The sequence below is a fragment of the Camelus dromedarius genome, chromosome 12, assembly GCF_036321535.1.
Source record: "Camelus dromedarius isolate mCamDro1 chromosome 12, mCamDro1.pat, whole genome shotgun sequence".
Taxonomy (NCBI): Eukaryota; Metazoa; Chordata; class Mammalia; order Artiodactyla; family Camelidae; genus Camelus; species Camelus dromedarius.
This window is the reverse complement of record NC_087447.1, coordinates 11,103,580-11,118,626: the sequence shown is the minus strand read 5'-3', so window position 1 is coordinate 11,118,626 and position 15,047 is coordinate 11,103,580. Positions and strand designations below refer to the sequence as shown.

The window sequence follows — 15,047 nt, the reverse complement described above, 5'->3', positions numbered from 1 at the left end:
TTCAAAGGCAACGGAATGATTCTCCCCTAGAGACTCCAGAAGGAACTGGCCTTGCCAAAACTTTGATTTTCATCCCATAAGACACATTTCAGATTTCCGACTACCACAAATATATATTTTTTTGCTTTAAGCCACTAAATTCGTGGTAATTTGTTACAGTAGGATACCAGAGGAGACAATTTTCAAAGCAGACTTTTTATTTTCAAATATGTCTTCTTCAAAGAAGAAAATATTACTTATAAAGGGTTATCTTGGCACTAATGATTGATATTGGGTAACTTTAATTCTGAGATATCTGTCACCGCAAAGGAAAAGTATGACACCGAAGGGTCAATCTTCTAATTTTCTGTAATATGGAGGAGAAGGAAGACAAAAATATTATACAAGTGTGGGCTTAAGCAATGCATAAATCCCAAATCATTGGATGGTTTTTGTGCTAATGTAAATTACTACGTTTGTCTGCAATGATGTTTGTTCACTGATAAGAAAGCCTTGAAATGGACAATGGCGCCAATCAGCAGTAATTCTTTGGGGTGCATTTCCACTGATGCCAGCCACAAGGACAAACCTTCCACCCAAAACTTCCTACTGCCTCTTGAAGTGTTTCTTTCCCTTCTGTCACATGTAAATAAAATGGCATTTTTTTCTGAGCAAGATAATTTGCATAGTGATAACCTATTTGAAACATGTTGCCCTGGCCTCGATATTTTGGCACAGTGTAACCCATTCTCAACTCACAGGACTGTTCCATCACAATCTAAGAGATTGGGTGCCCCTCTGGACCCAGCACACCTAATCCTGGAAAATTCTGGAGACAGTGCTCAATATATTTCAAACTTCTTTCATTTTTTCCAAAGTCCCAGTGCTCATTTACAAACTGTGCATGTGAGACATCCAAGAAGATGTTCGTAAAATTTCCTTCCCTGTCCAGAAAAAAAAAGTGCATTTATTCAGCCAACATTTACAAAACATCAGTATTGCAGAAAATGAATATGAAACCTTCCCTTTCCTTAAGGATCCCATAGCCTAGAGGAGGAAACAGATGCACAAACACACACAAATACACGCACATGCTACTATTTATAAGTCTGCTTCAAAATCTTCCCAAATAACTGAGAGAGAAAAAGCCCTATGTACTTTATGATCCATTTCATAGCAGAGAGTCAGCAAGATATAGTATAATATATTTCAAAAAAGTCCAACCAAATACCTTAAGAAAGGAGAAAATGAGCATATGTTCCTAAAAGAGTGAGGATTACAGGCAGAGCAACCCTCCACATGGCTGAATTTTCTTTGAAAATCCATGTATGAAACATGAGGATTTTGTAGGTGATTGAGAGGTACAAACTATGTATAAAAAAGATAGGCTCTAGGGACGTATTGTACAGTACAAGGAATTATAGCCATTATTTTGAGGATCAATGAAGTATGATCTATAAAAATGTTGAATCTCCATGCTGTACACTTGAAACTAATAGGATCTTGTAAATAAACTATACTTCAATTTTTAAAATGTGGATTTTGAATTATACTCCACAAAACATACAAATATGCAAGATAATATTTCTTTCAACAGATATTTCAATCAAATGTACATCACAGGGAGATGAAAGCCATGTTGCTCTCCTGGCTTCATCTGTCCTAAAGCCCATAACCACATATCTCTACAGAAGCACAAAAATGCAGTTCTAAGAAGCACAAATATAGGAAAAAGAATATTGGGGTTTTTGGTGGTAACAATCAGGGTTTTAGTCCTGATTCACTCCTTGGACAAGTCATCTGACTGAGTTTTCTCATCTGTAGGAAGGGGTAGGAGGGGTTGGGGCAAGGGGAAGAACTCTAAGAAGTTTTACACCTCGTTGAGGAGGAAGAGTTTTCAGCAATTTGTCAACTTCAAAGTCACTCCATGTTTGCTAGTGGTGCCGTCACCGGGTGCTAAACTGTCTACACATGGGTGAGGCATTCTTTTTTCGCTCTCTTGAAAGCTTGATCCTGATCCTGGCCCGACTTCCTCAAGATCTTGAGCAACCTCACCTGCCTTCTTCCTGTAGTATAGTCAAACCCAGAGTGACAAGACATCAAGATATGCATTTGAGCTTAGAGGAAAGAAAGAATCATCTTAGGACAGACACTTCATTCCAGATTTCCAGAATTATAGTATCAAGTATTATTTAATTTCCATTTATTATTTTTCCCTGTGCATATGTTTCTCTTAAGATACTTATAGGAACACAGTTGAACCAAAGCAGGATTTGAATATTGTTGACTCTCCTGGCTAAGTCAACTGTATGTATCTGAAGTGTATTTAGATTTTTTTTCTGAAGTAGTGAAATAATTATAAAGCATAAATGGATATTAATGGGAAATAATTATTTCTTTTTTCTCTGGTCTCCTATTACACAGTTACCTTCTCTAGAGGTAGCCAGTGATGCAATATATTTACATAACCTTCCAGAGGCATTGCATGGAATTTTTCATGTACATATACTATGATGGCATACTGTATACACTGTTCTATCCATCTTGTTGTTTCACTTAGCAATATATTTTGTAGTTCTTTATTTATCAGTTCACATAGAGCTGCTTGTTAAAGTCTTGTTAATGACTGCATATTATTCCAATGTTTGGATTGTACCATAATGAATCTATCCATGTCCCTACTGAAGGACACAGGTTTTTTCATGTTATACTATCATTCAATTATGCTTACCATTCAATTTGGTGATAAATTTCATTTAATACACATATTTTTATCCAACCATTTCCATTCTAAGAATCCATCTTTCAGTAATATACAACTTGTATAATGATCTATTTCTGAAGACATTTATCACAGAATTTTTGTTATTAGGAAGAACTGGAGATAAAACAAAAGTGTGTTAACCTGGACATACATAATTGTACATCTCCCTCTTATGGAAATCTATGCAGCTGTGAAAATAAATGAAAGATACCTGTATGAGCTTACAGTGAAAACGTATATAATATATTGCTGAGTGAAAAGAGTAAGTTGCAGTACAGTATGTGCATATGTTGTAGGAAAAATCTAACAAAACAACTCACATATACAGAGTGCTAGAAGCATACATAGCAATGTTAAGAATATTTACATGTAGACAGGAAGACTGAGGGCAATTCAAATGGGCAAACTTTCATTTTTTGCTTTGTACACTTGTATACTTTGCATAGTATGTTGTATTTTTGTGGGAAAAAAATGAACTGTTTCAGTAAAGATTTTTTCAATGCCCAGTATCTTTCCAGGAGGACTCTTGTGAGATCTAAGGGAGTTAAAATATGTCAAAGGACCTCCTTTAAAGAAGTCCCTGCCCAGGCTCAGCCAACATTAGCTAACATCATTCTTTTCCTTTACCCAACTTCATACACCATTATAATTTAGTCTCAAATCCTACATTTGCAAGTCTGGCCCTTAGGGCAATTGAGTGATTCTATCAGGAATTTAGGGAGCAAAAGGTAAAATCTCACCTTCTGTCTTCCTCCATGTTAGGCATTTTAAATAATTTCATCCAATCCAGCTTGTCATCAATTGATGTCTTGAGTTTCACTGGTTTTTCTGCCATAAAGAGCATGGTCTTCATGTAATCCACCTGCACTGATTTTGAAGCTGAAACTTTTCATATTGCCTGACCCAAGCTCTCTTGGCAACCTGGTGAGAGAAGAAAGACAGGCATTGTGTCACTCCTTTCATATCTGCTATGAATTAACCAGGATGTCTTTGCCTTTAATTCAGATCAGTTACCTTGGATCTGGAAGGCTTGTTCCCAATTGATAACCTGGGGGCATGCCAGGACTTCCTCTAACTTGTCAGGAGCTTTGTTGAAGATGTGGTAAGTGTTGGTATAATAATCCAGATCATCCTTCATCTACTGATGTAACAAATATCAATCATATTTAGATTGCACTACAATTTACAAAATGTTCTTGGACATTTCTGGAGTACCAGAGACTCATTTGTTTGATACCCTATTTTTTTTGGTGAGAGGTGCAGAAAATGTCCTTGGAGTCCCTGATAGAATATATCACTACTGACACACCAAAGGTTGTTCCTTCCTGATGGTGCACTAAAGTCAACCACCTTTGGGAGGGTGGGCCAGTAGCTCCATTGTCTGGGATGGAAGGTACACCAAATATAGTGTGTATTAAGGGTCTAAAAGAGAGGAGGCTTAATGTGTGGAGAGAATTACAGGAGACAGGGTTGGGGTCAAGACTGGATCCATAAGGAGGTGATGCCTAAGCTAACACTGACCCAGCACTCTGGCACTGGCATAGTGATTGACTCTTGGTGTGCACGTGAAAAGGGGGGACTTTTGGAAAGAGCCAGAGCTCACCACAGCTCCTGGAGTAGAGGGTTCAGTCTGCCACCACAGGCCTGTTTCCCTTCTGCTGCTGACACTCCTCTGGGGGGTGGTCACTGCCGGTGATGGGTTCTAATTCCCCAAATTACTATGTTAATGGATAAGTGGAGTGGGATGCTGTTAACATATTCCTACTCCAGGAAGTAAGGGATTCACTGCTTATATTCTGGAAGATGGAGAAGGCATTCTTATTAAATATACAGGACTTATCTATTGTTTAACAAACCTTTGACATAGTAATTTTTGTCAAACTCACTTTTTTATTGTTAAGAAAGCAGCAGTCTTCCCAAGGTCATACATCCCCAAGGTCAAACTAGTCATCTGGCAGATGTAGATCTCAAACCCAGCACTGACTCAGGTATTACTGGAGTATGTTTATTTAATCACAGGGGAAGAAAAACGCTTCCTAACCATTTCCAGCCATAGGCATCTCTGTTGAGGTGTATGCCTATGATCAGAATCTTGATGGAAAAGAACTGACCAGCTGGGATTCTAATGCTGTTTACAAATCTTGGATTACTGTCTATGTGTTCTAGCCCCATGCCGTATCTCCTAGTCTTGCCCTCTCCCTAAAGCAGCCTCCCAAGCCGCCCTTCCAAACCCTGTGTGAATTAGAGGTGTTAAGGGTCTTCTCCCCAGGCCCCCACTTCAGTTCCCGCATTCCCACACAGAGAACATCCTGGGGCATTCAGCATTCAGTAGCTAGTGCTCTCACCTCTTTCTGAGGTCGTGTAATGACTATCTGATAATCTGGCCAAGCGTCCACCAGCACCTCCATGTTGAATGGGTTTTTATTTTTAATGTTGAAAATAGCACCATATACCTACAAGAGCAACAGAACAAAACAGGGGAGGTTGAAATTTTCCTTTGAGATTGAATCTTAGACATGGCATGGAAAATAAAGCCAGGAGTTAGGAGGAATTGACAGGACAGAACAACACTTCCAGGATGGGTCACTGGACTATTCATTGGAAGACATACTGCAAAACAGCCCAGGAAGGTTACACAGAAATCCAAGCTAATAACAAATCATTAGGCATTGGCTCTCCTGACATTCATTCATTCATTTTTAAAATTCATACAATTTTCCCTATTTCCAAATTTAATACCATGCCATTTATTTAGCATCTATTATATATCATATTTGTGTCAAGTATGGAGAATTCCAAGGCAAATACGAAATGGCCACTGCCTTCCAGTTAAATGTAGACGGACAAAGAGATGCATGGTCTAATCATAGCTGGGCACATGTTCTGATAGCTGTATGCATATGGTGGTACAGGGTTCCAAAAAAGAAATGCACTACCTGCCTAGGAAGTAGTGGGAGACTTAGAGAAGAAGCAACCCTTAAAGTTGGTCTTGAAGAAGTAGTCTTTTCCTGGGGAAATAAAGAGAGGAGAACAAGTAGTTTCAAGCAGGAGAAAAAGCAGGAATGCTTGAAGGAATTGGCGGTTATAACACAGCTGCTGAACTGTGAGGGGCTCAATGATTGTAGCAGGTGTTATCTGGAAGGAGGATGTTGTGAGATAAAGAGGCATTCTGTGATAAACCTTTGTATATCCAACTAAGGAGTGCAAGATTTATGCCTTGGACATGAATTGCTATTAACATTTTAAAATGAGGGAGTGATATGATCATATTTGTGTCAGATGAATGAGGCTGGTCACCAAGCTGCAGGTGACCAACAGCCTGGAGCAGATAAGGAAATCTACTCGAGATAGCAGTAGAATTGATTCAAAAGATGTTGAAGAGCCCAAAAAAGAAGCAAGGCAGTGGGCTGGATATGGGTATTAAGATTGTCCCTGTGGAAGGAATCTGACTTCAGACTTGTACCTCCATCTAGCCAGGGAGGTTCTGAGGCCTGAAGCTATCTTTTTCACACCTCAGCCCTCTTCCCCAGGTCTCTCCCTACTCCCTCACCTTGATGGACTCAGGGATGGTCTTTTCCAAGGATTCATACAGAATCTGCAGCTTCTGGGGTTCCTGAAGCACAAACATCCCTGAGGAAGATGACCTAAGGAAAGAAACACATAAACAAAAACACCTGGAGAAATGAGGCAGATGTCCAGGAAGAGAAGGAAGGAGAAGTCACCTAGGACACCATACATTGCCAGAGATAACGGCTTTTAGAAATTATCTAACCTGGGCTTTTCATTTTTATATGTGAGAATCTAAAGCCCAGAGCTGCAACTTGACCTCAGGGCTCCTTGGATCTCTTTACAATTTCACAGTAAAAAGTTCCATAGCATATCTGGTGAAAATAATCTCCCCACACCCATCTGATTCAAATCAGGCCAAGAATCTGAGAGGCAAATGTCTTCAGCTCTCCATATGCAAATGAAGAATAATGTATCTCTTCAGAAACGTCCTTGAGGACCCTTGAGGCTCCCAAGCATTAAAACTCTTGCTGGAATGTTGCTATAGCATTAGTTATATTTCCAGCCATCCTGAAGGAATGCAATTTTCTGGAAAAGATCCTAAAGACCATATTGTATGTAGACTCTTTTTCCTAAGGACCAAAATCATAGGAAGAAAAAATTGTTGATTAGTGGTGATACTACCCACGTACAAATTGGCAAAATCTAGGAACTGGAATTATATTTTAGCAATCTTAAAAACAGAGTAAACTTTCTTATTCAGTAATTCCACTTTTAGAAACTGATCCCAAGGAAATAATAATAGATATCTAAATGATGTAATTACCAGGAAATTTATTGTAGTATTATGGCACTGTAAACTGAGAAATGATGCAAAATCCATTATAGAGAAGTCATTAATGATGGCATATCCAAATAATAGATTACTAGGCAGCTATTAAAATGATGTCTTCAAAGTGTATTTAATGACACAGAAAAATATCTGTGTTACAAAGCCAAAAATATATATAATCACAAATTAGTACCCACCTCTAATTCTTTCTGAAGCAAAGTAATATATAAATGATACACATATGAACTTTCTTCTGGTCTTGTACACATAAATACCTGACTATATATAAAATTATATAATATATATTTATATTGCATATACCTGATAAAGGTGTATATGATACTTAAAGACATTATATGAGTAGCCGTATTTTCCAAAACTCAACAAATACAAGAAATTTCAAGTAATTTTGATGGCTTATAGAGGAGCCATCAATTTTTTTTCTATTGTAACAATCCTGAAAAATCCAACACTCATTGTGTGTTTGTATGTGTAGCCAAAATCAAAACAAAGGGAACACAATGGTTAAGAACATGGTCTTTGGAGTAGGTAGGTAAGTCACTTTATTTGAAACTCTCTGAGCTTCACTTTTATTTTTTTTTGAGCTTCATTTTCTCTATATATAAAATGGACATAGTAATACCTCCTTTTAGGCTGTCCTGAAGACTACATTAAGTCACAAAATGTATATGAAATGTTTAGTACAATGAAAGATTTTATGTATATATATATACACACACACACACAAATATATATATACACAGATATACACACACACACACACACACACATATATATATATATATATACACATTTATATTTCTGAGGGAAATTCTGGAGACCCTCAAATCCAATCCAGGGGACCATTCTACAGGACAGGAACATAACTGAAGAAAACTGCAGCTCCAGAGAAAGTGCTATGTATTAACTTGCCCAAATAAAACTATTAACACAAAGTCAACATTTTGAGGCAAACCACAGCTCTAGAACAAATCAGTAGTTTCCAGCACTGTCTAGGATGATGGGTATACTAATCAAAGGGCAGATATTTATTCTGCAGGATTTTTGTAGCCTGTTTCCCCAGAAGAATGTCATCTCCTCAGAAAGTGGAACCATGTCTTATTCTTCCTTGTAGTTCAAGCATCAAGCACTTGACATGGCATACACATCAACAGACTTTTGTTCAGTGAATGAATGAATGAAATCAATGAGGCATGACGATGGGGCCCTTGGGAGACTTTTTCTTGAAGACTGCATATCAACTTTGCTCTGATTCCTGGCTCAGTCAGCTTTCTGAGGAACGTGTGGCTACTAATAGATGCATTCAAATAAAGAAGAAAATGTCCAACAGTGTGTTGCACTGAGCACCTTATATCAGATATATAAGATGTATGGGGATTTAAAAGGGATAGGAGAAAGATTGTGCATAAATTTTGTTCACTGCTGCCACTTGCCATCATCCATTGCACATGCTCTCTGCTGTATTAGAGTCAACTGCCCTCCATGGCAGGACCCTGGCTCTGCTCCCACCAACTGGAGAGCTCCCACCTCTTTCCAACTTACCCTGAGGCCTCCAGGCAGTAGAATCCTTCTGGTTTAACATGATCAAATAGATACTCTGTTATAATCATCTATAAAAATATGTTGAAGAATATAGATATTTAACAAGATCAGAGAGGAAGAAGGGCCAACAGAAGAGACTGGGAGAAGGTGGTGAAAGAATAGTGTGAAAAATGAGAGAAGTATCTTGGAAGCCAAATGGGAGAAACTGTATTTAAAGGAGGGAGTGACCAGAAGAGTCAAATACTGCTGAGAAGGTAAGAGAGATGAGTGCTAAAAATGCCAATGCATTTTGAAGTTAGAAAATGATTATCGATTTGGTGAGAGATATGACATGGGATGATGGAGAAAGAAACCAGGTCAAAAGGATTAGGGATTAAATGAAGTGTGAGGAAATGAAGATAGATCTTTCAAAGAGCTTGACCAGAAAAGGAAGAATATGAAAGTATTGAGTGGGGAAGAAGGGTGCAGGAGCTCAAAGGAAGACATTTCTTATTGTGTGAGAGAGTTAAGCATATTAATGCCAATTACAGAAAACCAGGTAAGATGGACAGTAATTGAAGGGTCAATTGATATGACAGAAGATGGTAAAGGGAAAGAAAAAGAGTTAAATCCATTGACCAGGCACTATTTCAAATCTCTTATGTTTATTAATTCATTAATCTTAAACCATATCTCTCAGTGTAGGTGTTGGGATTAGTTTGGACAGGAGAAATATCTCTTCTACAAGAAGGGGAAGAAAGATTGTAGTTTAGATGTATGTATATGTGTGTGAGTACTTGGGGTTAGAGAAAAGAGCAGGAAGATGACAAGTTATCTTCAGATGTCTATTTTATGGAAGAAGTAGATAGAATAGCAAGTCATCTTCTGGAAGTGAAGAGGGTGAGGGTGTGTCAGGAAAGTGTGGAGAGAAAGAACAGGGTGTTGTGGGAAATGGTTACGGTTTGAATGGCTTTGGATGTTAGTGGGAGAAAGTGCAGACCAGGAATACATATAGGGACCAAGTGCAAGTGGGAAATTATCACTTGGGCATGGCATTCTTCCACATGTATGAGCTCAGCCCCCAGAGACTAGAAGCAGAGAAGACAAATTGAAACAAACTAGGGTTAGATTTTTCCAGGCTTAGAGTAGCAGAAAAGATAAGCAGCAAAGTATTTGAGAAAAAGGAATGAAACACTTAAAACTGAATGTGTAGAATCTAGGAGAGAGAAAGAAGGGAGTAAAGTAGGAGTCCAGTCAAATGGGAAAAGATGGAGAGAGCGTAGGTTGAAACTACTTTATGAGGTCAAAGAATAGCGATGGCTAATGGACAGGAGGAGTGTATTCAGAGACTAGGAGACTAGAATCAGAAATTAGGATTTCAGCAGTAGATCAATTCTGGAGAGGTGGCTATTAGTTTTCAACTTCATGTCAGTGCAGTAGGAGCCAACATGGCACCAGAAGTTGCAGGTGTCAGAGACATCACCAGGATGTGGCAGGAGTCTGATGGAGAGAAAAGTCTACGAGTCAGGTGCCAAATCTATCAGTAAGTAGAGGGAAATTTGGCAGAAAGCAACTGGAAAAATATAGCATCATCTTAGCCACATGCCCCAGCACTCAAAGAAAGAAGAATTTTTCTAAGCAAAAGGACAAGTAACACTTTTCAGAGTATGGACTGAAGACCAGGACAATGCTAATTCTTGCTTTTACTCATAGTATTACTTTGGGTGTCTGGAGGTGGCAGGGAAAGCTACTTGTGTATCAATAAGTTATAGTTCAGGGAAAGAATCTGGAAAGCTTATCAGTTCAAAATAACACACACTGGCTTTGTAGATTTTTAACGTAATTTCCGGCTCCAGGGACCTACAGTTTCTTTGAGGAATTGGTTCTCAGCACTGAGATACTGGTAAGCGCTATTTCCAAAGGTTTGCAGGGGGAAAAATTAATTAACAAATGCAAAGTATTTAGCACCAGGATCATAATTAATTGAAAGACTGAGAAAAAAAAAAAAAAAAAAAAAAAAAAAACAAGACTTGGCTGTCCAAAACAATTCTGCTTACCTGCAGCTTCTTTGTAGACTTGACTACACACCACCTTCTGCAGTTAGTTTGGCAATGGAGCAGCTTCTGTAATCACCACCTTATAGTTAGTTCTAGTCCAGACTAAACCCCAGCTGATGTAGGCTGTCACTGTTTAGCATAAAGCTCCAAGTTGTGGTCCCTATAGAGCAAACTGGAGGTTCTTCCCATTGACATGAACGAAATCAGAGACTTTCTGGACCAGAGGAACACCATGAATGTGTTCTGTACTGAACAGCTTCTACAATTATAAGGAGTTTCCCACTGAAGCTTTTGATTTATCCAATATCATTTGTAGCTGATTGGCTATTCCAAAGCAATAATAATCAGGTAATTTTACGAAGCGGACAGAAATGGCCCAGCTGCAGCATTATTCAAATAATATGTGTGGGGAAACAAAAGACTTGGATAATTTGACTTCACTGTGAAATGCTCAGCCTCGTACCATCAAACCTTTGTGACCTGGGAAAAGCCAAAAATGCCTCAGGGAACTGAGCTTCATACACCTTGTCCTTGTTGTTGTCGAAAGTGAAAGGGACAGATGAGGGAAGGGGGACTTTTTAAGTGGGCACAATAAACAATTATTGGACATAAGTTTGGGAGGGAATGGAATGTGTTTTGGAAAGGAATAGACGTGAAAATTTTTCCCAAAATGTGCTCCTCGCACCATCCACATCAAGATCATCAGAGCTTGCTTGTTAAAAATACAGGAACTTCCCCAAATCAGTCAAACCAGGGTCTCAAAGAATGCATGAGAATGTGTATTTTTTTTTAATTACCTTAAAGAGTCTGATCTACGTTAACATTTTGGAGACATTGAAATAGAGGAAAGTGACAATAAGTTATCAAAATTTTACCCACTTTCTGGAATGTTATACAGCAACTTCACAAATTTTAATCATTCATGAAATGAGAAAAGTAAGAGTTAATTGCACACAAATAAAGAAGATCCTGTTGAGAGAGAATAAATGCCTTCCTTGGGGTCACAGAGCCAGCCAGCAGCAGTGCCTTGAGCTGAAGCCAAAGACCAGATTCTTTGAACGAAACCACGATTGTTCAGTGAGCAATTCCTTACCCTTGGCTAGTTTATATTTTCTTACAAATCTACATTCGCATCAGGCAACGTATCAAAAACCACCAATGAGGATTTAGCACTAATTAACATGTGTTTGTTATATAAGGCATTGGGTCTTACAGTTTTAGCAATTCCATTTTTTGAACCAAAAATCATTCACACAATCTATGAAAGAGTTTTTATATATTCGTGATTTTATGTGATTAATTTGTTTACAAAGTTGCATATCATTGTGCAATCTATTAATCCACCCTCCTTTAAGAAAATGTTTGTCTATGCCTAAGTTTTCTTACGTGGTTAAGATCACCCTGTGGGTAGGTGAGATCACACAACTTTGTATGTGACACTAACTATTTTCAAAGAGGTACAACCACATTTAAAGCCACCAGCTTCAAGTTCCTCCGGTTGAGCAACCCTCACTGAGTGTTCAGAGGTGCAGGATCTGCTTACTCGCCGAAGCTTCTGAATTGAGAATCTCCCTGCTCCTTTGGACCATCAAGAGAAACTTTGTTAGGAATTTTGACAGAGAGCAGGTATTTTACAAGGGCCCTACACAGTAGGCCAGGTGTCCTACTGTGACAGAAGTCAGCAGAGAAGACCCTGGCCCTTGAAAGACTCTTTATGTAAAAACTGCCCCCAGGTTTGAGCATAGGAGGATGTCTTGGTAAATCCACAGTGAACAGAAACCAGAAATTTACTGCCATCTGGAAGAGGTGTGCAAGCATGCAGTCAGTCTCAAGATAATTCTTAAGGAGTTAATTTTAATATAGGTCAGGGGTAGAGTGACCCTATGACTTTAAAGTCCCTCCAGAGTCCTCTAAGAGATCTCATAAGGGCAAGTCATCTCAGGATCCTTAAGGATTTTATAGGTGAGTGCTGACTGCCATCAGATGGGCACTCCTTCTTAAGGCAGCTACTGCATCCCAGTTTCTCATTGCTAAGGGTTCATGAAGGACGTCAGTACGAAAGGAGAATCCCAGAGGCCCCTGAGACATTGTGCAGAGGATGAGGCTACACCCGCCTCCCACAGTCACCCAGCCTTGCAGTCCCAAAGCTCCAAGAGAGTCAAAGCCTCCCAGAGGTCCAGAGCTGGCCAGTTCATGGCCATTCTTTGTGGTACTAGGTATAGTTTAAAAAGATACAGACTAAAACGGTTAAAAATTACAGTAGCTGTATTATGTAGCTTTAAAATGTGTGCATCCTATAAATTTATGCCTATGCAACAAAAAACACCAAGTTTTAATAGCATGCAGTACCACTGTTCTGCTCACAAGGTGAGCACAGGAGTTATAAAACATTCATTCAGAGTGGGCCCTCAGCAGCGTGTAGTTTATGGTGAATGTGCTATTTCAGGTCCATCAGAGCCCCTGTGCATGTCACCTCATTGGGAAGTGACTCGAGAAGACCAGCTCTGGGACCCTTTGTGGAAGCAGGGCCACACCCACCCTCCACTCCATTATCACCCCGTGACAGCCCCGCAGAGCCCCAAAGGTTGGAAGGGAGTTCAGGGCTGGCCAGCTCTGAGGGACCAAGAATCAGAGGGGAGAGAGGCCACCTGGGAACGCAGCCCAAGAAGGCCAAAACTGAGTAGTACGGACGTGGCACCTGTGAAAACAGAGTCCACTGCCACCGTTCAGAGGCTCTGCATTTCTTCCAGAGGCCAGGCTGCTGTGTTTCAAAAAGTTGTCCTGTAATGAAAAGCAAGTAGAATGGGACAGATATTAGAGCCTCACTGGGCGCAGAGAGCCCTGAGGCAGGGACACAGAAGGGTCCATCCTTCTGTTTTGACCCAGAGGATAGAAAAATGCATGAGGAAGGTTAAGTTGGAGTCCTTCAGAGTGACAACTCATTGTCAGTTGGCAGGCATTCCTGAGGGAGGAGGCTTAGGGGTCTGGGTTGAGCCCTAGCCCTCAGTACCCCTTGGGCCTGGGCTGAGCTCCAGAGACTTCAGAGCTGACTAGAAAGCTTGGTACGAAGGAGGCTGGTTGGGCCAAGTGGTCAAAGGAACTGAGAAGTTCAGAAGCCCTGCAAATGGGAGGGGAACCCATAAGGAAGCTGTTCTCCTGGCCAAGATCCTGAGACAGTGTGTGGAGGAAACCCAGGCAGCTTTGAGGCAGTTTGTGGGTACTAAAGTCTTTTAGACAAGTCAGTGATGGGTATTTGCAGAGTTCACAGTAAGAGTCATTGGATTCTGAATATATATTGAAGGTAGAATTGCCAAGAATTGTGAAGGTTTAAAAATTTTACCCTACTTACAAGCAGTTTTCTTAAGAAGTTTACAGTCTACAGAAGAAAAAGGATGAATTTGTGAAAAGCAATGACTATCACACAAGCAGTAGTCACTGAGAAGACTCTTCTTAAGAAAACTGCGTACCCCTTGAGTCAATAAATAAAAATGCTATATATATGAAAGGGTCATGGTACATGCATATGACAAAAATTGAGAAGATTGTAAGATAATACAATTTATTTTGGGGAGTACATTCATCTAGCCTAATTCCATAGGATCCCATGTCCCTTTTAGTATTAAAAGTCAATCCAACTGTCATGAAATTATGACTTTTCTTTTAACCAAATCAGCCATTATACATTCCTTAAATTTTCATTCAAAGTATAGAGCAGATAGAAACAGACCCTGCTGCTGTCACCTTTAGCCCTAAGCTTTGATTCCAAACTGTATTTTAAAGTTGGGCTATCTTCCTTTATTCACGTGACCAAATTCCACATTGCCTTGTAGTGCTACAAAAATTTAAATTTGCACATGGAAACTTTACTCGGAGGCTATCCATGTAAGTGTCCCACAAACATTAGGGATATTATCTAAAAGAATGTCAAAATTCTCTTGAAATCTGAAATATTTAAGGATGAAATAATCCATTGATGGAAGTGGGATGGTATAGATGAAACAAGACTGGTTGTACGTTGACAATCTTTGAAGCTGGTTCATGGGTACTTTGGGGGGGTTATTATGCTTTTTTACTTTAGTGTAACTTTTACATTTTTCATTACAAAATGTGAAAACCAATTAAAAGAACTAAAAGTCCGTTAACTTCCTTACAAATTTGGAGCAGTAGACTAGAGGAGACTAGAACTAACACTGGACTAGTCCTTGTATTTAACTTGGCCACTTACTAGTTGACTTCAGGAAGGCATAGTCTTTCTACTGAACTTCAGTTCTTTCATTTGAAAAATAGGGGGTTCACCCTGCATCCAAGTCCAGTGAGAAGATAATTTAAAGTACAGGTGTTTAGATTTTACCCAGGTGTAATAAAT

At 39.3% G+C, this 15,047-nt stretch overlaps 1 protein-coding gene across 1 annotated transcript; it reads right to left on the bottom strand.

Annotated features, from left to right (window-relative positions):
* Positions 1-514: 514 nt before the first annotated feature.
* On the bottom strand, positions 515-6,371 carry GLYATL2 (glycine-N-acyltransferase like 2). The gene is given in 5 exon segments (XM_010987021.1): positions 515-923; positions 3,484-3,664; positions 3,758-3,884; positions 5,089-5,196; positions 6,294-6,371. Coding segments are annotated over 5 exon segments (903 nt in total).
* Positions 6,372-15,047: the final 8,676 nt, after the last annotated feature.